At 37.8% G+C, this 22,729-nt stretch overlaps 3 protein-coding genes across 7 annotated transcripts in view; 1 reads left to right on the top strand and 2 right to left on the bottom strand.

The window, feature by feature from the left end:
* Window positions 1-1,723: 1,723 nt before the first annotated feature.
* On the top strand, window positions 1,724-16,422 carry gpr179 (G protein-coupled receptor 179). Of its 3 annotated transcripts, none has more exons than XM_059537918.1 (12): window positions 1,724-2,750; window positions 3,103-3,211; window positions 5,654-5,750; window positions 6,969-7,180; window positions 7,382-7,450; window positions 7,834-7,943; window positions 9,125-9,363; window positions 10,881-11,019; window positions 11,096-11,198; window positions 11,379-11,528; window positions 12,090-14,253; window positions 14,314-16,422. In XM_059537918.1, the coding sequence occupies exons 1-12, from the start codon at window positions 1,855-1,857 to the stop codon at window positions 15,120-15,122; spliced, it is 5,097 nt and encodes a 1,698-aa protein (XP_059393901.1). In that variant the 5' UTR covers window positions 1,724-1,854; the 3' UTR covers window positions 15,123-16,422. The 3 variants fall into 3 exon arrangements, with proteins under 3 accessions (XP_059393901.1, XP_059393902.1, XP_059393900.1); XM_059537919.1 differs by having other exon boundaries at window positions 12,090-14,223; window positions 14,350-16,422; XM_059537917.1 differs by having other exon boundaries at window positions 12,090-16,422.
* A 61-nt stretch (window positions 16,423-16,483) lies between these two features.
* Window positions 16,484-21,744, bottom strand: mrpl45 (mitochondrial ribosomal protein L45). 2 transcript variants are annotated; one of them, XM_059537923.1, is made up of 8 exons: window positions 21,632-21,744; window positions 21,223-21,382; window positions 19,164-19,281; window positions 18,975-19,073; window positions 18,790-18,838; window positions 18,196-18,345; window positions 16,754-16,927; window positions 16,484-16,678 (listed from the first exon to the last, which is right to left on the bottom strand). In XM_059537923.1, the coding sequence occupies exons 1-8, from the start codon at window positions 21,692-21,694 to the stop codon at window positions 16,580-16,582; spliced, it is 912 nt and encodes a 303-aa protein (XP_059393906.1). In that variant the 5' UTR covers window positions 21,695-21,744; the 3' UTR covers window positions 16,484-16,579. The 2 variants fall into 2 exon arrangements, with proteins under 2 accessions (XP_059393906.1, XP_059393905.1); XM_059537922.1 differs by having other exon boundaries at window positions 21,223-21,391.
* A 780-nt stretch (window positions 21,745-22,524) lies between these two features.
* Window positions 22,525-22,729, bottom strand: part of npepps (aminopeptidase puromycin sensitive) — a 23,616-nt gene continuing 23,411 nt past the window's right edge. For both annotated transcript variants that reach the window (XM_059537921.1, XM_059537920.1), the window contains one exon: window positions 22,525-22,729. This exon is cut by the window's right edge and continues 1,058 nt beyond it. The gene's annotated coding sequence lies outside the window, so the exon portion shown is untranslated.

Consider the following 22,729-nt stretch of genomic DNA (forward strand, 5'->3'; position numbering starts at 1 on the left):
AATATTATTCTGGACATCATATTATGTAGCATAACTTATTTAAACAAAAAAATGCATTGGTTTTATTTGATTGTTTTCGCAGGCTATTATTAACGCATAATATGGGGTATTTAACCAACAAGATTTATATAAATTTAACTGCCAAAGTTTTAATTTAATGCCTTTCAATTAATGCTATATCCCAATAATTTAGTAAAAATTCATTTTAGTTTTAAATACAAAGCATATTAAACTGCAGGACACTTCAACTTTCAAAAAGTATTTAATCTCATATACGCTTATAAATCATTGCACGTATGCATATGGCTATTAAATTGCATATAGAGGTACAATACAGTTATTGTTTACATTCACCCCATTGTTCTGTGGTCAAGACTTTTCATTTGCGCTGTATTTTTTAAATGCGATTTCATTTATGGACCGAATGGTGTCGCTGTACACAAACATTTACACATGCCCACAAGAGCCCTTTAAATCCCGCCATCTCATAACACGAAGAGTGGATTTTATTACAGTTATGGGTATACACAAATATCCAAAAGAGAATGTGTTTCAACAGGACGTTGTCAGAGAAATATTACATGCATTGTCCACATCTTTTCCAATTAAATGCATACAACTGCACACAAAGCTGAACACACATGCATCCATGAAGAAAAAAAAAACACATTTACACAATTACTTTTTTTGATGATTGTGTTCATGTATATAGATGCAAACAGCCTCTGCAGTCCTGAGTGGGGGTGGGGCCCCACAGGAATGAGTGCTGTATCTCAGAACCCTGTTGCCATGGCACCAAAACAAGGATTCGCCAGCATTACATGACTGGATTTATCTGAATAATTTCTCTCTCTCTCTCTCTCTCTCTCTCTCTCTCTCTCTCTCTCTCTCTCTCTCTCTCTCTCTCTCACACACACACACACACAGATCTGACAGACGTTCATTCATGTAGAACACATGTGGAACATGTTTTCTTCTTCTTTGATTTTTTACAATTTTCCTGATTGTTGCACCAGACGTTTGGCAGTTCAGAACGCAGTTGGTCTATCCGAGATTAACATTTCAGTGCACTTTATCTGCCAGGCAGATGCAGACTTGTAAACCACTGCATCTACATATTCACAGATGCACAAAGTCGCACGCACATACACAGTCCTTAAAAGACCACTCATGCCTGACCCAGCCGGGGAGTGTTGGGTTAATCCACAAAGCGGTGAGATTCTGATGCATACCCCAACAGAGAGGATTACCCTCCCATCCTCTCATCCATCAGCCCATCCTCATGCACATACACTCATCATAACAATCCAACATTAACAGATGTGCCACTCTCAGCTCTCACCACTACCGGGAGACTGGGAGAGATGGAGAGAGGGAGAGATTTACAGGAGGGCTGCAGAGTGAGTGAACAGGTAAGCAGAGAGAGAAATGGGGGTATGTTGACTGTTTCTTGTTGATCTCTGTTTCTCACTCCAGTTTCTTGCAGGCCAATTAACTCCACGCTGTGCTGGTCCCAGCATCGTCGCATCCAGGGTGGACTCGACCAACTGACTGCAGGATGCATGGAGTTAAAGCATTGCCTCCTCTTTGAGCTTCTCCTTCACCTTTGAAAATGTATAGTGCATATCGGTCCATGTATGAATGCACACTTATTTATGTGTGAAAACAAGACGCTGTTGGCAGCAAAGTGCAGTTGAACTCTGTCACCACTGACACCAACTAACAAGAAGAGGAGAGAAGATACCAAACCAGGGATAGAGAAGAAAAGAAGTCCAAGCATCTTTCAGGATGTGAGTAAGCACAAAGCTCATCTTTACCTTCACAAAAAGCATTGAAGGAGCAGCTGCTTTAAGGATGGGCCCGTGTGTCGGTCTGCTACCTCTACTGCTGCTACTTCCCATCCTGCTCTCTGCTCAGCTCACCACTGTGTCTGAGCTTGAGGACACGTCCAGCTTGGAGTTCAGCCCAACTCCTTTTCTTACCGACCCAAATACTGTAGCAGGGAAAAGCTCGTCTTCCAGTGTTCGACCCACCAGTCCGGCTCCAGTAAAAGTGAGGACGGAGAAGGAGCAGTCTGCCGCGGAGAGCTACCTTTACACCGGCAATTCATCTTCTTTGTCTGCCTCTACCTGCACACAAAGTTTCCAGCTGCCTGTTCGACTGGGATCTCTGCCTAGAGACCTTCTCCCTCTCTTGCACCAAGCCATAGCGTCTCTGACCAATGCTGCCAACTTTCTCAACCTGATATTCCAAGCTAGTGAGCTGAGAGAAACGAGTGTACAAGAGGATATCGAGTGGTACCATGCACTGGTGCGGGCCATGCTTGAAGGGGACAGGCCAGGCTTGGTCAGACGAGCTTTTTTAACATTCGATGCTGACCCCACGATCAAACAGCCCCAACTGGTGCTCCGTGCCTCCAAAGGCACAACCCATAACATTCTTCTGCAGGACCTGACGTCTGCCTGGAGCAGCTTCCGTCCTCCTTCACCTGACCAAAGCTGGTTTGATATGTTTAAGTCTAGCTCTCCACCCCTCCATGCCTTGTCGAAACGGGTTCTTCTAAATGACCTAAGCACCCTAGACACTCCCAAGTGGGCACGTGGGGATAGTTATGTGATCAATAGCAGTGGGGTTCGGTGGGGCGAAGCCCCTTTCCTTGAGTGCATTGATGGCCGTTTTTTGCCAGGGTGGTTATTCAGTCTCTCAATGCCATTTTATGGGTTGAAGCCAGACCTCAACCCAGAGTTCAGGTGAGTGCACTTTCTTGCTGAATTTAAGTTTGTGTACTCATAATGTCTTTTAAAATATTTCTTAGTCTCAATTCTCTTGATGGGATAATTCATTTAAACATGGACATTCATTATTCACCTGTGAAATACAAAAGAAGATATTTTGACAAATGTTACAATTGTTTTTTGTCCATACAATGAAAAGGAACAGTTCCATAATTTATAGACATAAATGATCGTCTTTTTTTATTTTATTGAAGAAAGTAATTCATCAGATTTGGAACGCAGCAGAATGTCCATTTTTGAGTGAACAATCCGATGAATTTAATTTCAAGTCTTCCATCATTAGTGTGTCTTTGCTTTGGTGGTGTAGGGGTGTTATCCGTGTCGATGTCAACATCCAGGGATTCAATGTGGATCAGTGTGCCAGTGGAGACTTCTGGTTTGCAAACACACACCAATGTAATCAGACCAGCATGGAGGTGAGTGTACTGTACACTGAACATAAATTCAGTCATCTCATATAGGACTTCCTGCAGGCACCAAGGGCTTCAAGTTTAATCAACACTTAACAATAAGGTTCAGCTTATTAACATTATTTAAAGGGATAGCTCAACCACAAATGAAAACTCATTTATTTCCCTCATGTCGATCCAAACTTTTAAGACTTTCCTTTGTTGTGTGAAACATAAAAAAATATATTTTGAAGAATGTTTCAGTGTTTAGTATTAAAATATATAAGTATATTTAGATTAATACAATGCTGTAAGATGCTTAGTTCATCATGTTTTCATTGTCAAAATGAAAAAAATATAAAACACTTTAACCCACAATGAATGCAGCAATATACAATATAATAGCACGGGTGGATTTTACTGAGCAGAAACAAGCAGGGCATAAGAGCAACTCAAAACGTGGTGAAGTCATTCATTTTTGTATGTGTCTCTCTGAGCTTGTGTGATTCTCCACTGCATTCTATAATGTTAGAAACTGAATTTTTTTTTTACCAGCTATGCTTTCCTCTAATACTCTTCCTGTAAATTACATAAGATCTGTTTTTTTTGATTGATTGATGCTCTTTAAAAATTGATAATATTATATGTATACCTGGGCCAAGAATAATAATTCTTTAATTTACTCCCCCTTACGTTGTTCCAAACCTGTATGACTTTCAACATAAAAGACCACAAATTAAGAAATGTGTTTTTATTCATACAGTCGAAGTCAATGATAACCAAAACTGTTTTGTTACCAACATTCTTCAAAATATCTTCTTTTGTGCTCCACTGAAGAAACTCATACAGGTTTGGAATGACATGAGAGGAGTTTTCATTTCTGCATGAATTATGCTTTTAACTTTAAAACCCACACTGTTTCATTAAGCCTGTTGCCATCAGATCTGGCATCTCTCTATGTATATTATCTAGATATTAAGTTTGAAATATTAGTACATCACCTGCTTTGCTCGTTATTTTGCTGGATTGTTATATACGTTTAACATTTCCTGTTTTCCATCATCATCCTCCCACTTTCATCCAGACCTTCTATTTAAAGATGTGAGCATGGGTGCAGGATGATCTGAAGGATTAGGTTGATAATCCTGTGATGCTCACACACACAACCCCCCATCCACCCAACTCCGACCCCCTCCCAGAGGACACAAGCTCATACACCCCCCTTTCACAAGACCCAGACCCCCCATCGTCTCATCCAACCAGAGCACAAGCTCACAGGTGTTGGCAGGTTGAGCAACGGCAAGATTTGGCACACTGAATGAATTTAATGAGAATTGAGTTGATCCGCCTATAAATGAAAGGAGCAGCATATTAATAGAACAGTGTCATGATGATGCATTCATTACATGAAACATTAGTATGACATGATGCATGATATAGTCCCATGGATAAGGTTACATATGATGTTGGACACAAACTCTTTAAATTTGTGTCCAACATCATATGTCATTTGTATTTAATTTTTTATTTAAATGGATAAAATGACATAGACAAGAATCAGTTTTGGTTTTACTTAATACATATTTTATTGTTTCACAGACTATTACATGGAAGATACAGATTCAACAATCAGTACAATAGACACAAACATTTAAAAGGATCGGTAGAATCCCTAGAATCCAAATTACATCATAATTTCCTCAAAACAAAGTTGTTCCAAACTTGTAAGAGTTTATTTCTTCTGTTGAAATAAAAAGTAGATGTTTTGAAGATTGCTGGTAACCAACCAGTCACTGGTCCACACAGATTTCCATATTATGAACAAAAAATACTATAAAAGTCAATGGGGACCAAAATTGTTTAGTTGTCAACATTCTTCAAAATATCTTCTTTTATGTTCAACAGAAGAAAGAAACTCACTCATAAATGAAGACGATTTTCTTTTTTATTGTAGTGTCCCTTTAACGAAATTAAGTTTAGATAAATTCACAGAGAGTCGATCACTGTAAAATATACAGATATAATATATAACTCCAAGGATGGAGTTATATATTATATAAAACTGAAAAGAGACAGAGAAAATATTTTTTTATTTATTCCTAATTGCTCCTCTCCACAAGGATGACATCCTCTTAAAAATAACAATCATGTTCTTAAGTCAGTTGCCTGATTAAATAAAGGTAAAATAGAAAATCACATAAATGTATGTGAACAGTGCTGGATTTCCCTGAATAAAAAGATAAAGCTCTGTCAATGGAGGTATTACCCCTCCATTTAGGATTTAGCTTAGATTAACTGACGTGTGGGTCAGCCAACTCTCACAGATAAACCGCTGATGAGGGACGGACTGCACATGCAATTAATGGCAGGAAGCAGAGAGAGCACAATCATACTCAAGTCACTGGCAGGAACATCAGTGTTGATTTGACATGAGCAGACTTCATATCTCTTTCTTTGTCTTCCCCTCAGTGTGAATCCATCCCGCAGCAGGGCTTCCGGATGGGTCAGTACTGCTGCCGATGTAACAAGGGCTACTACAGTCCAAATCCAGACACAGAAAACAAAAGTAAGATTCTTGAAACAATCAAAAATCAGAGTCTACAGTGAGTCTACAGTGGCTTCAGTCTTATTTTATTGGATAATATATAAGCTAACATGGTCACTTATATAATAGTACCTGAATTATTTATTAAACTTAAGTTATTTGTATTTTTGATAACCCTATAGTGAAAAATAATTCTATACGAAAATGGATTTTGAAATAAACTTAAACTTTGAATTTAAACTTAAAATAAAAATACCTTGCAGTTGTTATTTTAGTACACTAATGTCTGCGAAACTGTAACAACTGATTTTGTGCTTAATGTACTTTAATTGTGTAAAAGTAAGTCCAACTGAAGATATACTGAAGTATGTTTGATTGTGCTAAAGCAGAACTGTTGCAAGTATACTTCAGGTACACTTTAAATACCTTGCATTTAAAGACTGATTATTGATCATTAAAATATGATACTATCCTCATCAATAGTGGCATTAAAACACATTTTTGGCTTAATATAATTACTTATAAAATAAGTAAGAAAGTAGTACTCCAAATAAAGTTTAATTATAATTTACATTTTTATATCAGTAAGTCTTGAGTGGTATGTCAGTAAATATGTTAATGGATTTGAACAATACTTAAATTAATTGAATTGAATAAATTAAATTAAAATATTTTAAGCTGTATGATTTTTATAGCTGAAAGTATTTATTTATAATTAGGTGTTAAAATGTTTAATCAACAACTGCTCAGTAATCACTGATTGTCAAGTAAGCTGCAGTTTAGGTTTTATTTATTTATTTATTAATGATTGGACAAGGGTCAAAGTAAATCATTAATGCTTAAAAATATATAATATATATATAATAATCTGTATGATTGTTCTAGGTAAGTATTTAAGTATTAAGTATTAATTTAATGAAAATAAAAAACTGCATGGAATTGACTGTAAGGATGAAGTGTCAGGATGAACTGCTTTTATCTTTATCTATTATTCATATAATTATGTGTGTGTGTATCTAATATATATATATATATATATATATATATATATATATATATATATATATATATATATAATATGTATTATTTTTATTTAATTTGCTTATTAAATTAATTGAATTTTCATTAAAAAAAATATTTTTCTTAATTTAATTATTATTATTATTTAATAGTTTTTTTTTAGTTCAATTAAAATTGGTTCATTGAAAGAATAAGAAATGATGGTATATGGTGTTATAGGGGGCAACCGCGTGAATAGTACCCGAGCTTGTTACCCAGAAGTCCCTGTGTGTCTGCCCTGTTGGCCCGGCTGTGATGAGTGCAAGGATGGAGCCCCGTGTTGGGTGCAGGAAGACTGGCTTCTGAGGACGGGTGTCCTGGCTGTGCAGGGCCTTTTCATGATCCTTGTGCTGGTCAGCATGTTGCTGGCATATCAGTGCAGGAGAACCAAGGTATATTATATATATATATATATATATATATATATATATATATATAGGCTATCTTACATGCTATGATACTATATGTTTCGATGCATCATTTCAGACACATGTGCACAAACTTCATGCATGCTTGACAGCTTTAGTAATTTCCCTTTAGCTTCCCCTCTTCACTTCTCACCCTGTGCTTCTCTCCATCTTTCTATCTCTCAGCGGATCCGATCGTCGGGGCTTTTGCTGCTGGAGATGATCCTGTGTGGCTCTCTGTTGCTTTACTTCCCAGTGAGTGTGTGATTCAAATCTTCTTTTCAGATTACTGGACTTCAGTTGAAATCATAATGGCTGGGTTGCACTGAGAAGGCAGAAAATGATCAAAAATTAAACATTTATGGTTGCTACTAGATTAACCAAATGCAATAACAAATTAACATCTAACAAATTAATTATATTAGTAATTATGCTACAAAACTATGAATTGGGATATAAGTGTGGTTATTATGCAAACACGATCACATTTAAGACAATAGTGCCTTCTTTAACATATGCTGACTAGTACGCCACCATTCAAAATTTTGGATAAGTTAGATTTTTATTTAAAGTAATTATCACTTTTATTTAGTAAAAAGTGCATTAAATATACTGAATGTGAAAAACTGTGTTTTCAGGTCTTCATTTTATACTTCAAACCCAGCACTTTCCGGTGTATTCTGCTCCGCTGGGTCCGTCTGCTTGGCTTCGCCATTGTTTATGGAACTTTGATGCTCAAGATGTACCGGTCTGTAGCACTTCAGTCCTGTCATATGAGATTTATCAAACTTAAATCCTTTCATATCCATCTCACCTGCACATCCGTCACAAAATTCAGCTATGCATCACAGGATATAAAGATAAACATAAAAAGCGTATAAAAGCAGTTGATCAGTTTAGGATGTCAGTATGTCGGTACAATGATTTGATTCGCTCTGTGTTAAATATTTGGTCATGCCCAATTGGTTTTTTGAAACAACTCTGTTATAGCTAACCAAACTGTAAAGATCCCAAAAATATAAAAACATTTTTTTTATATAATTATTGACCTTGAGAGACAGAGAAGCAGTGTTCTTTAGAGCAAAAAACCTAGGACTAGTTCTAGTATGTAACCTAGGACTAGTAGTATGTTTTTCACAATCTCAAATAGTTAACAAAAGATTTGATTGACAGCAGTTGTTCTTGGGACAAAGTTGTTCACAGTGAAGAGGTCTATCGTATGGTATATTGTGTCTGTATGTGAAATGCTGCGTAATTACAGAGGTATAAAACTCGTTAACACCACCCGTTTGACAATTTTTTTCAAAATTGTCACAGGCCTTTAGTGCCAAGAGACAAACAGACCCACTGAGTTTTGTTCCAATCAGCTTCCATTATCCTCTTCTAATAGGTGCTCAAAAAAAAAAAAAAAAAAAGACAGAACATACCAGTTTTTTAAGTTGATCGGACTAGTTATAGCCATTTATAGCGCCACCATCAGGCCTACTGGGGATAGCCTTGGTGACATTGTAGATGGTGTGAGTACTACCATCCCTCCAAGTCTCTGTGACTTACAGTTTGGTCTGCCTGATCACTTTAAGGTGAAGAATGCTGATCCTTATCCTTGGCCATTCTATCAATTAAAATAAGGTTTCAGCAATGCGCACTTGAACCCACTAATAACAATGTTAATACATTTCCTCCATGAGTTGGGCCCATTCCATGTAAAATAAAACAGCATGATTAATTATTAACGTGATTATTATTTATTTTTGATTATTTTTTAATTAGGGAAAATTACTGACTGCACCTAGAGTTCTGTAATCTGTGTGTGTGTGTTTGTGTGTGTGTGTGTGTGTGTGGGGGGGGGGGGGGGGGGGTGGTACCTGTTAAGGCAAAAATATACCTGATAAACCTGATAAAGCAGCCTACGTGGTCACATCTGTCCAGGGTTCTGAAGGTGTTTCTGTCGCGTACAGCCCAGAGAGTGCCATACATCACTACCACAGGTGTGCTGAGGATGCTGGGAGTTATAGTGCTTACTGTCAGCTGGTTCCTGTGTGCGTGGACCATGGGCGTCCTTCAGAATCGAGACAGGAATGTTCCACTGCTGATCATTTCAACCACCTCAGGAGGACAAGGCTTCAATGTGTGTGACCTGGACCGGTGGGACTACATGATGGCTGTGGGTAAGTGATGTCTTTTTTGACTGATGGCAGTAGTCCATCGGTTTTCTTGAGTGTCTGACAGAGGGATTAACTGAAACTGGGGCACATTAGTAGATCAGACAAATGAAAGGATGAATGGTCCTGGATAATTTAATGTTCTTTGAAGCATTTAGCTGATGATTTGAACACTGTTAACCGCTGTCATTTGATATGATTCAGCATTAACCACTACCTACCATACTAATAACATAACACAACAAATAATAATAATAATGTTACTGCTATAATGTCAAAAATTAGACTAAGTAAACGAGGGACTGACCTAAAATGACACCACGAGATAAAATAGATTATTCAATCATTCTGGCACACTCAGAATGCCTTTGGACATTCAAAGACACCTTACACAACAAATTTTGGATTATTTATGCTGTGACACCATAACCTGTAATACTTAGCACTGCATATTTTAGATTATAAAACGAATAGTTCCGGTCCTTGATTCTGATTGGCTGAGCTGTGTTTGAAGCCGTTGTAAATTACACTACAAACATACAACTTTGTTTACTTCTGTGTTGCTCGATAACCACTTTATTGGAACCACAACTGTTTCTGAGGAACTGAATTGTTTGGTGGATGAATACTGTTTTTATTTATATCATTACACATTATTTGCACTATTTTATTCTGTGAAACCTTACTATGTTTATGGAATAACCATTTTATAAAAGCAATAAGCCCCTTAGCTGTTATAAATTCTTGTCTTGATCTGTAAATCTTATGTTGTACAGAAATAGCTTTTTGTCTTTCATTTGGTCAGTGGTAAATGATGTGATACTTGATTTTTTTTATATATCATATAAATATATAAATATTATATGATATAATTATTTTCATATTTTAATATAACTCAGTCACATTTAATCACATTTAAAGACTAATATTTTTGGGGAAAATACTTATGTTTGCTGGCTTGTACCAAGTCAAAGAAAATGCACAGAGAGGACCTATATGAACCCTCAGAATGTACTAAGGTGAGGTTTTTAATATTAGATGTTTTTACATTAAAAAGCAACAATGGGCCCAGAGTTAGAACTGATGCAACTGTCTGTAGATCACATTTATTTATTTATTTATTTATTAAGTCTAATTTAAAGAGTAATGATTTTGAATAAAGAATACGTTTGGTCGGCATGTAGTCAAACTATTTAATTTGACAAGCAAACCATAAAACAGGAAATTATATCACAGAGATGACATCTATAAACCCTCATTACCATGCAATTTATTTCAAATTTTATATTTCGACCTTGGAAAAGCAAATTTCGTTTGGACCAAATGGAGTAACCCTTAGAAAACGTGATATTAAACTTGATAATATAAATATTAAAAAAAGTCAAATTATCCTTATATCTTTTTTCCCTTCATAGAAAGGACAAAGACAGGATATTTCAGTGCCTTATTGTTGTTGTGCATATTTGTGTATGTGTCAGATAAAAGCTTTAAAGTTAACAAAAAGTGTTTTTTTTCTCTCTCAGCGGAGCTGTTTTTTCTGTGCTGGGGCAGTTTCCTGTGCAGTGCAGTGAAGACGGTACCTTCAGCATTTCATGAACCACGTTACATGAGCATCGCAATCCACAATGAGCTACTGCTCTCCTCTGTGTTTCATCTTTTCAGGTGGTGGAATAAAGTTTGATTTAACACTAATCATAAGAGGTTGCTCTGTTGACTTCTTTGTCTTTGTATCTTTCAGATTTGCAAGACCATCAGTTCATCCTGACTGGATGCTCTTGCTGTTCTTCACTCACACGCATGTCACAATTACTGTAACGCTCGGCCTGCTTTTTGTACCCAAGGTACTGTCGAGAATATCATCATGCTTTGCTTTCAGTAAATAGCATAAGTATTCAAAATAGATGCAGCCTCTATCTATTTATTAAGTAATTTCTGATAAACCTGCGCACATATCACACATTTCTCATATTAATGTTAAGTAACCCGTCCCAAGCAAAAATCAGCATTGGTGTTTGTTGCAGTTTCTCCACATGTCTCGGACCGGCCAAGAGGAAATAGCTGCAGAAGTATATGAGGATGAGGTGGACTTGCGACGCTCATGTTCTTACCTCAACAGTAGTTTCAACTCTAACTGCTGGAGTGACCACAGTCTGGACCCTGATGACATTCGGGTAAAACACCTTGCCCTGCAGCAGCCCTACTAACTCACACATGCGCACACTTCCATATTAAGAAAATCAAACACACTAACACTTTATGGCATTGTATTATGGCATAAAGTTGACCTTTTCTTTTAAAGTAAATTAACTCATATAAACCAAGTCCATAATTTGATACTAACTTTTCATAAACATTTACTAAACATAATAATCACAAGATAAAAGAGGCTAGTTTAGCGTTTTGCATTTATTTTATGGGAAAGATTGCTGCAAGGGGTGAGGGAGAGGGAAATGGTATTGAGACATGACCCAGGTTGGACTCAAACCTTTGTCCCCATGAGCCAACATGTCCCGAACAATTTTATTATTAAATATTACCTTCAAAAAATTACAGAATTATTACCGATGTTTGTCTTCTCCTCCTCTACCTTTACTTGCCCTCTTCTGAAATACTACCCTGTAACTTGGTGCTTGTTGACCATCCTGTTGTGGACATACCATCACAAAAACCATCCTACTGTACTGATCCCTCCAGCTTTCCTCAACTGAAACCCTTTTTCTCCTCTGCACCAGGATGAGCTGAAGAAACTGTATTCTCAGCTGGAAGTCCATAAGACCAAGAGGATGGCAAACAGCAATCCCCACCTTCCGAAGAAGCGCAGTTCTCGCATCAGCATTGGACGGTCCCTTATAAGACGGATAAGTGAGATCCCAGAAAGTTTAAGCAGACAATGCAGTCGTGAAGATAAGGATGTCAATGCTGCAATAGGAAGTATAACCCGATCAGGATCTTATTACAAAAGTCATCAGACCACAAGCATTAACAAGATGAATGAAACTTTAATGCAGCCCTCTCCAAAGCTGCGGAAGTCCCATAGTGCCTATGATTGTACCCCAGAAAGGGAGGTCTCCCTATTAAACTCCTCCATAAGGAGCACAGAGAAAAGGGTTTCACTGCATTCTGACTCAGGATCCATCAACGCAACATTGCTGGTCTGCAAGTCTGCCAGTGCCCACAATCTATCGGTAGACACTAACCTTCTACTTCCAGAGCCCAGCAGGTTTCAAAAGTCACTTAGTGTCATAGAACGCAATGACAATCGCTCTGTGACTTCTTGTAGAAGCACTGAACATTTGTCATTTGTTGGCAAAGCTGCACCAGAAGTTAAGCGCCAGCTAACTGTGGATGTTGACATAAAGAGGCAGACTTCAAGTGCCTTGCTCTCAGAGTCATTTGACAAGGCCGAGGTCTGCCCGTGGGAGGTTCCAGAGGAGCTCCCTGCAAACAAGAACCAAAAACATGTCACATATTCCATTTCGAAACAAGAAGAGCCCAAATCACCTGGTGCTACCATGTCACCAACGATGTTATATGTTTGTCCATGGGAATTCTTGCCACCTCCTGCAACAGAAACTGGGAATGGTATTCAGTCTGATGTTGATTCCACAAAACCCAAGCCTATGATCTCCTCTAGTGCTCCAGGGTCACCACACACAATCTCCGGCAAGAACAAGGGCTTTCAGGTTTTGTCTTTCCACTCCACTACCAAAAGTCTACTTGCAGCGAAAGGCATTGGGGAAGTTGGAAGAAGTATGAGCAGAGAGAAAAGCCTACAAGAGAGTAATGTTAGGGAGGGAACACTACAGAAATCTTTGTCTACTTCCATGAGACTGTGCCCAGGCAGTGCAGCTTCAGACAAGCGTACCCCTCAGACACACAGACGGGCTATGACTACTGTAGGCACAAAGCCTTGCCTTGTCAAACAAACAGCAGTACGGCTGCCATCTACTGATTCTCCTGAAAGGAGTCCCAAACATTCTGCTCCAGTTCACATCTGTCCATGGGAGTCAGAGGAGGTGGTCTTGGAGGTCAGGAAGCAGAATTTGAATGACAACGTATTACAAAGACAATATAGTGACAAGCAAGTAATATCTGCAACACTAACTAATGATGTCTTCAAACCCCCTGAGTTCCAACTGAAATCATTATTGGGTGTTCCTAATACAGAAGTATGTCCATGGGATGTCCCAAAACCTTTTCATCAAACCAGCTTTTCTGAAGTATGTCCTTGGGAGGTTGTGGAAGTAGAGCAATTGCAAACCAAAAATGTACATACCGATGTCTGTCCTTGGGAAACAGATGGTGAGCCATCAAGAGTCACTGAAGACAATATACATAATACCAGTGTTGAAGTTCCTATGTCTGAAGACACCCAGAAGCAGGTAAATGTGAAGCCTGAAACATGCTCTTCTTATGTACTAGACACAAATATCTCACAGGTTAGACAGGGATCCATCAAAACTTCTAGTGACTCAATAAAACATGGTGAAAGGGTCATTTATGTTAATGAAAAACAGAGTCCATTAGACAAAGAGATGCAGAGAGACACAGGTTCAGAGGAACCAAGTTGTATACTGAAACAAGAAGTTAGTGATTTTCCTGAACCACCACCTCCTGTAACTGATGTAAGTTATTTGGAGTCTGAACCAAAAGACACTACAAGACAGTCTTTAAAAGAGACCATGCCTAAGAAAGCAACTGTTTGTCCATGGGAAGTGGAGGATTCTGGGATGTCAGAAGAGAAGGTGGGTGCTACAAACAAGGGGCCAGTTCATGTAAATGTGTGTCCATGGGAAACAAGTGAGTCAGTGAAGACCACACAGAAACAAGAAAGTGTCTGTGGAGATGTCTGTCCATGGGAGACAAGTGAATCAGTCAAGACCTTACAGAAGCAAGGTGTTCGTGAAAATGTTTGTCCTTTGGAAACAGAAGACATAAACATCTTGCAGAAACAAGAAAGTGTTCATGCAGATGTCTGTCCATGGGAGACAGCAGAGCCATCAAAGACAATGCAGAAACAAGAAAGTATCCATGCATATGTTTGTCCTTGGGAGACAGGAGAACCATCAAAGACAATGCAGAAACAAGAAAGTGTCCATGCAGATGTTTGTCCTTGGGAGACAGGTGAGCCAGTGAAGACCCTCCAGAAACAAGAAAGTGTCCATGCAGATGTTTGTCCTTGGGAGACAAGTGAGCCAGTCAAGACCCTGCAAAAGCAAGAAAGTGTCCGTGCAGCTGTTTGTCCTTGGGAGACAGGTGAGCCAGTGAAGACCCTCCAGAAACAAGAAAGTGTCCATGCAGATGTTTGTCCTTGGGAGACAGGTGAGCCAGTGAAGACCCTCCAGAAACAAGAAAGTGTCTACTCAGATGCCTGTCCGTGGGAGGCAAAACAATCACCGCCACAAAACTGCACTCATGCCATCTCATCAAAAAGGCAAGACAGTGCTCAAGAATCTGTCTGTCCCAAGGAAAATGATATAGGAACACCACCAGCAACAGAAAGCAGCACAAGTCAAACTGCCCCAGATATAAGTGAGATACACCCTTCAGACATAGGCATACAGACAGTAGAAGAGATGAGAGTTAACCCTCCTCTGGCTCGACGTGATGCACTGTGCCCTTGGGATATGGGAGGGGGTAGACAAGAATCTATAACAGTGCATGATAATTTAGATGTCTTCACTTGGGAGGAGACAATACCAGAGGAAGATGATAGTGATGCAGAAACTGCTGCAGAGGCCTTCATCTTCCCTCCAGACTTGTGAACTGCCAGGGCAGTATCATTGTACTTTATACAGATTAAAAGACTTGTTGTGACAAAATGGACCACTGGTCACACTTTTCAGCTTTATGCAGAATGTCCCTCCAGTGTCATCAGGACAATTCACTGAATGTTATTTAAGAAAGGACTGCACCTATGCCAACTTTCTCCCTCTTCACCTTAACAAACCATGTCTGAAGACTGACTGCTATTAAGACAGACTGCTCTCCTGTGCACATTCCCTTTTGGCCTTACATTAACACAAACACCCCGTTTAATTTGGTATTGTTTTGTGTGTATTTGTGTTCATATGGCTATGTAGATTATATTTTCAGTAAATCCTTAATCACCAACATACCCTGGGTGGAATGTTTAGAAAGTTTCATTTAACAAATTTTCAGTCAAAAAACATTGGACTAATATTACTAAGTAACTAAGTTAAGAGACGAGCTGTCCTGATATACGCATCAATGTTGTTAAGTCTCAAAGGTTATACGTTTAACAGCTCTTTGATCTACTCATGGTTTAGACGAACATAAATTTAACAGCATTTGTAGCATGTTTTATGTCTCAAACTGGTTAATTTACAAATCTACAGAGTAGCACCATTGTATTTTTCTGACAAGGAGCCCATCTACAAAGTTTTCATTTAAAAAAAAAAAACATTACACTTTACAATGTGAAATTACATAACACAGACAGTATGTGTGATAAAAAAAAAATCTAATCTTGTTTTAGGGCAAAGTATTCTTGATCTATTAAAATATGAAGATTTGATTTGTTTTAACATTAATTACAGGATGTTTCATAGAACACAGTTTTAAGTCCCCTTATATGAGGATGTGAAATTGAATTTTAGGGGTTACAACACAAATTTTGTCTACATGTTTAATTCAACACAATTACATGTTGCTTCTGAAAAATAACAACAGATATTAGCACAGGTAATGACCATTACCACTTGTAATTGCACTTGTAATTCCTACCAGAGTTAGACAATTGAGTTTATTTTTGAGTTATTCTATCGTTGACAGAACTTGCAATGTCAACTTTTCAAACTAGGAACATAAAGATTGTGCTTTTGTATGAGGTATGGTTTTTGTAAGAACCAAGTCAATTTTCAACAGTAGCCAAACGAAGTTTACATTAACTTCTGTCAATGTAAAAAATGCAACAAATATTTTTATATTTCTTAAAAATGTGTCAATTGAGTATTCTGATATAAACTTTTAAACTGCAAAATTCAAGGTGTTGATCTTCTTAAAGTTATATGTTTAATGAAAGTAACACCATGTTGATTACTACGTATATGAATAGTTATTTGAGAGTGCCAAATGTGATTAAAAAAAGGCAACAACCAAAGTATTTTTTTATAAATACAGCATTATTTATTTTAATCATTGGGAATCAGTCTGTACAGAGTGGATCTGTGTTGGATGGAGTAAAGCACCACATTCAGAATTACTTGTACCACTGTACTGCCTTTGGTTTTGGCACCTGGTAATGCAGATCCTCAAACGCCTCCTCAGGCTTCAGCGTAGGACCAGGAATTATGACAGTCTGTTGAAATCAGATGTCATATGTTAAGGATTAGTTAAAACATTCCAAATTTTCTCTTTGATCCAATTTGTTTACCTTAATAATGGGATCTTTTGGTGGAGCCCATGCTGGAACAATCTTGCCATGAAGCCTCCAGCGCCCATAGGGGTTTACCAGATGCCTCTCCAGCACTAGGTATTCCAGGACATCCCTGGGTTCATCTTCATCCCCAAGCATCAACCGGCCAAAGCGGTCATAGATAGCCAGTGTCTGAGAGACAGATTGGTGTCATGAGCCTAAAATCTGAGTACTCCCATACAGTCACTAGTGGTCAACCAAAATAGTTTTTTTTGACCGCCGACGGCGACATCTTGGAAAGCAGAGTGGCCGATATCCGATATAAAGCCGATATAATTTTATTTGAATATTTAAGAAATTTGAAATAATTTGAAAATGGATTAAAAAATAAATTTGTAAAATAAACATACTTTAGATGACAAAAGTATTTTTCACGAATAAATAAATATTTTTTATAAATATAATTAAAAAGTTAGAAAATTGTTACCAAAAGAGCACTGAGTATTCTGGGAAGGTTGTGTGCATTAGGAGTCACATTTTTTCAGATAAAGTCAAGGTAGCACTCATTTTACATACAGCACACAGTGAAAATGACATGATAATAATAATAATAATAATAATAATTCATTACATTTATATAGCGCTTTTCTAGGCACTCAAAGCGCTTTACATAGTCTGGGGGTATCTCCTCATCCACCACCAGTGTGCAGCATCCACCTGGATGATGCGACGGCAGCCATAGTGCGCCAGAACGCCCACCACACACCAGCTTACTGGTGGAGAGGAGACAGAGTGATGAAGCCGATCAGTAGACATGAGGATTGTTAGGAGGCCATGATGGTCAGAGGCCAATGGGCAAATTTAGCCAGGATGCCGAGGTCACATGAATATGACTGTGGGCAAATGCGTAAAGCGCATCTTAATTTGAAATCACAAATTTAATGTTTAAAGCATTCAATTTGCATTTTGCACGGACCAAAAGTCATGCAGAGAACACACGATCATTCAGGTCACATAAACACTTCACAAGTTCTCACAACTGGATTCGACTAAGTTTACAAGGTTTGTGAAATAAAATTTTCATTAGCCATTTAAAGATTTGTTTAAATGATGTAAATGTGTATTTGACGGCAAACGAGAAAGTATTATAATATTTGCCTTTCTATTACTAATAATATAAGCAATCGTTATAATACTTATAACATTTTAATTCCTTTGTTTAACAGTTCTATTGGATTATTAGACAGACTTCTATCCGTATCAGACAGAACTGTTAATGCTGACGACAAACAAGAGGGAGAATGTGAGCACTGGGTGCGCATCAGCTCTCAGTGCCATCAAAATAAAAGTCCCGCCTCAGACACATCAGCCAAACAGAAAAACTTATTGGCCGATGCCAATATTTGAAAAACCACTAGCAGTCACACTCTTACACAGAACTGTTAGTCTAAAACACTGACCTGTCTAGAATGCACACGGAGAGTCACCTGACCGTACAGGTTGCCCTTGCTGATCATGTCAGGACACCTTGCATGGACGACCCGCGGCGGCTCCAGTGACTCGATGAAGCGCCAGCGCAGAGTCTTGTAACGGTTCCCCCGAACCATCTCCTGCAAAACATGCACACACACATATTGGACAATCTGAAATGCTGAATAAGGACACATTGGAGTCAAGATTTAATTTAGAAACACTGATATACTATTAAATATTTCTTTAATATTTAAAAAAAAAAAATTTTTTGTTAAAGCAATTTTATCAATTTTGATTATACACATTTTAAATAGTATGTCTTAGTTTTAATTCATTTTTATTTCAGTTTTAATTATTTTGGTCAATGAAGTTGAACTAAATGGAAATTAGTAATTTTGCTTTGCCAACTAGCTGAAATAAAATTTGTTTAAGGGTTTTTAAGGGTTTAACTTAAGTTAACCTTTATTTAATTTCAAGTATATTTTCATAGTTTTCCTTGGAGTCTGAAACGAGGCTAAAATAATAAGCTGAATAACTCAATTGTGAATTCTGACAGTTCATTCACATGCAGATTTACTTACAGGGTAACACCTCTCTGTCACCAAAGAATGAAGCTTTTCTTTGTTAAATCTGAGTAGAAGGAAAAGAGGACATTTACAAAAATGTGATATTTATTAATGCAGATATTGTATGTGGGGAAAAATGGAAAAGACAGTAAAACTTTGAAGCAGTAACTATTATTAAAAAAACGGGATTTCTTTCTTACTGTGTGAGTGCTGCATGAGCATCGATGAAGATTTGCTGAGCAAGTGCTGGGAACTCTTTAGTGGAGAACTCGGGGTCATGGTCTTTTATTTTACGAAACCTTTTCAAACAGAAAATAGTACCAAAATTACATCAGCGTCTGAAGTATGACTTCACAGAGAGTCACTGAGGCTACTGTGGTGGTGCTTACGCCAGCTGTGATGCTGCGCTCTGACGCAGCTGTTCTGTGCGCTGCTTCAGACCTTCTTTGGACAGCGTGGAGAGGCGTGCATCTCCTTCAGGAGGAATGTACGGATCAAAGATGCCCGCTGAAAAAACAAAATCACATGGAAAAAAGAATGTGAAAAACTGTTTAACAAGTGATGTTGGTTTATCACCTTAACATCTAAAGAACAATGCTCAAGACTTAAGAGATTTCCAGAGATGTTTCTAAATAAAATACTAAGCATATTACAAAATTTGAAGTCTTATTATGATTTTTATCTTTTTGAATGTTCTTATACTCACCAAAGCTGTATTTATTTGATCAAAAATACAGAAACTATCACTATTGTGAAATATTATTACAATTTAAAATAACTTTTCTATTTTAAAATTACATTGATTCCTGTGATGCAAGTATCACATGATCCTTCAGAAATCATTCTTATATGCTTCTCTGGTGCTTAAGAAACATTTCTGATCTCCAGCAACCCTGAAAATAGTTTTTGTTGCTTTGTGTTTTTGAAACTTTGTAAATACAAATAAATAAAAATCATACAAGAATCAAACTTTTAGTGTATGTTTCACAGGGTTATGGTTAAAGGTTTGACACTGGAGTAAATTGTGCCAATGTACACGTATCCTAAAAAAGCATTTTATTATTAGTTGCAGTAGTTGTAAATGTATTATTCCAGACTTTGTACTGGAGGAGTTTACATATACAAAAAATTTGAATATTGTGAAAAAGTTATTTTTGTTTGTAACTTATTTAAAAAAAAAAAACTATTTACATATATTCTAGACTCATTACATGTAAAGCATTTTTTATTTTATTTTTTTTACATTTGTTTTCATTTTTATAATTAGAGCTCACAGCACATGAAAGTCAAAAATCCAGTATCTCAAAATATCTGAATATTTTCAATTGAGTTTCATTAAAACCATCCCTACAGTCTAAATCCTGGGTTTCTTTTGTTCTTTAAAACCACAATAATGGGGAAGACTGCTGACTTGGCAATGGTCCAGACAAATCACTGACACCCTAAACAAAGAGGGTAAGTCACAGAAGGTCATAACTGAAAGGGTGGTTCTTCACAGAGTGCTGTATCAAAACATATTAAAAGCAAAGTTGACCGGAAGGAAGAAATTGGGTAGGAAAAGGTGCATAAGCAACAGGGATGACTGAAAGCTTGAGAATAAGGTCAAGCAAAGCTGATTCAAACACTTGGGAGACCTTCACAGGGAGTGGACTGAAGCTAGTGTCAGTGCATCAAGAGTCACCACACTCAGACGTCTTTAGGGAAAGAACTACCAAGCCACTTCTGAAACAAAAACAACGTCAGAAGCACCTTATCTGGTATAAGGAGAAAAAGAACTGGACTGTTGCTCAGTGCTCCAAAGTCCTCTTTTCAGATAAAAGTAAATTTTGCATTTCATTTGGAAATCAAGTTCTGGAGGAGGACTGGAGAGGCACAGAATTCAAGTTAGTCCAGTGTGAAGTTTCCCAAGTCAGTGATAATTTGGGGTGCATGACTTATCAAGTCCAAAGTCAATGCAGCCGTCTTCCAGGAGATTTTGGAGCACTTTATGCTTCCATCTGCTGACAAGTTTTATAAAGATGCTGATTTCCTTTTCCAGCAGGACTCCATCGGCCCACAGTGCCAAAACTACTTCCAAGTGGTTTTCTGACCATGATATTACTGTGCTTGACTGGCCTGAAGCCCATGTGGAATCTATGGGATATTTTCAAGAGATTTTCATGAGAAACAGTGGATCCAACAATACAGACGAGCTATAAACCCAATAGTGCCTCGACAGAGCCGTGCCTCTCCTCACTGATGCTGGAGCCCCGACCAAGTATTGGGTACACAAATGAACATACTTTAAAAGAACTTGAGCTTTTCTGTTCTGCAAATCCTTTTTTTTTTTTTTTGGTTGATCTGAGGAAATATTCTAATATTTTGATTTACTGGATTTTTGACTTCCCTGAGCTGTAAGCTCTAATCATCCACAAAAAAAAAAAAAACCCGCCAGTTTGACATAAGTACCTGTGCATGAGATGTTGATGGCTCTCTCTATGTACTGCTGCCGGACCACCACACCAGCAGCCCGGGCTTTAGTCTCCTGCTCGCTCTGGCTCTTCTGTTTCACATTGACCGCTGGAGGAATGAAGTAGCGCTTCTTTGTGCGGATCGGAACAAACACCGGCTGCGGCAGCTGAGAGATTTGGACAATAAAGGAATATATTTTACATTAATATTTGACCTTTTACAAAAAGAAGTGTTGGGAAAAACAGGTAAATAAATCACTGAAGCGTTTATAATATGGACCCAAGCCTCCAGTTGACACTCAATGAACATTTTCAGCATGCATGTGCACATTCACTGAAAATTATACGAGCACTACACATTCACATTGCAAAAGGTGCCCCACTGAAGTAAAACTTTAATTTCATACCTTTATATTCAGACACATTGTCGGTTGAAGGTATTTCAACGTCCTACATATGGAGGTCGCCATGTTCTTGTCACACGGACTCCTTCGTTTACCTAAAAAAATATCTAATAAGTGTGAATGTCTTTAGCGTCACCCACCGGTGGAGAGGAGAGGTACTACACTATCTAAAGCGAGAGCGAATAAAACAAATATACAGCATGTCAAAATAGATGTAGAGCACCCTCAGTGACTTGATTGCGAAACCAGACCTGGGTGGAATTAAGTTTTAAGAATAATTTTATATAGATGCATTCTTAAACTATTTCATTCTAGCATCTTCAAAACTTGCAGATAAATGTTCTCTCATGACTGCGTTTCATTGACAAGCTACCAGCTAATATGTTAAAACTGTAATACGGATGTCTTTTCCAGCACGTTGATAAATGCAAGCAATCGATTGCACAAGGTTTCTCTCTTCCAACGGATGTGATTTCCTTTATTGTCTAGTTTCTATGTCGTCTCCGGCAATACTGTAACGAAAATCTGGTGAAATCAGAACATTGATGTTTGACGTCTGTGGTCATAGTAAGTCAGGCTGCATGATGCACACAGTGAACACAAGCTCCCAACATCAATCTATTCACACACAAGTTAACATTCATCATCAATGCTTCAGTGTCCCAAAACTGAGCAAAGTCCTGGTCTTTCCTCCCACTGTACCTGCTACACATGATTTAAATCATTATTTACAAGGGATATGTTTTTTTAAACTGCGTGTGGCATAGCCTACGTTTAAGGGATACATGTTCATCTGTATATAGTTTACAAATGCACACAAATATAAGAGCATGAAGAGTCATAACTCACATGTAAAAATCCAACACGTCATTCCCACAATACAGTTGTGCCCATAGTTTATCTTTTTTTCTCATCTTCTTTAATGAACATCAATTGTATTTTAAACAAAAGCAGTTGTCAGGGAAAGATGTAGACAGAATTTGATGATCATGAACTCGATGTCTGTTAGTTTGCTGATCAAGAATGTTAATATGAGGCCATTGCATCTCAGGGAATAATCATTTAAGCAAATCAGGTTCACCAATTTAAGGCCTCGGAGTT

The sequence above is a fragment of the Carassius carassius genome, chromosome 44, assembly GCF_963082965.1.
Source record: "Carassius carassius chromosome 44, fCarCar2.1, whole genome shotgun sequence".
In the NCBI taxonomy this organism is placed as follows: Eukaryota; Metazoa; Chordata; class Actinopteri; order Cypriniformes; family Cyprinidae; genus Carassius; species Carassius carassius.

Coding starts and splice junctions, on each gene's coding strand:
- gpr179 (XM_059537917.1), top strand. CDS start 1,855: ATGGGCCCGTGTGTCGGTCTGCTACCTCTACTGCTGCTACTTCCCATC. Junction 2,751..3,102: donor GACCTCAACCCAGAGTTCAG/GTGAGTGCACTT, acceptor TTGGTGGTGTAG/GGGTGTTATCCGTGTCGATG. Junction 3,212..5,653: donor GTAATCAGACCAGCATGGAG/GTGAGTGTACTG, acceptor TCTTCCCCTCAG/TGTGAATCCATCCCGCAGCA.
- mrpl45 (XM_059537922.1), bottom strand. CDS start 21,694: ATGGCGACCTCCATATGTAGGACGTTGAAATACCTTCAACCGACAATG. Junction 19,282..21,222: donor CATCAACATCTCATGCACAG/GTACTTATGTCA, acceptor TTGTTTTTTCAG/CGGGCATCTTTGATCCGTAC. Junction 18,346..18,789: donor TGACAGAGAGGTGTTACCCT/GTAAGTAAATCT, acceptor CATGTTTTGCAG/GAGATGGTTCGGGGGAACCG.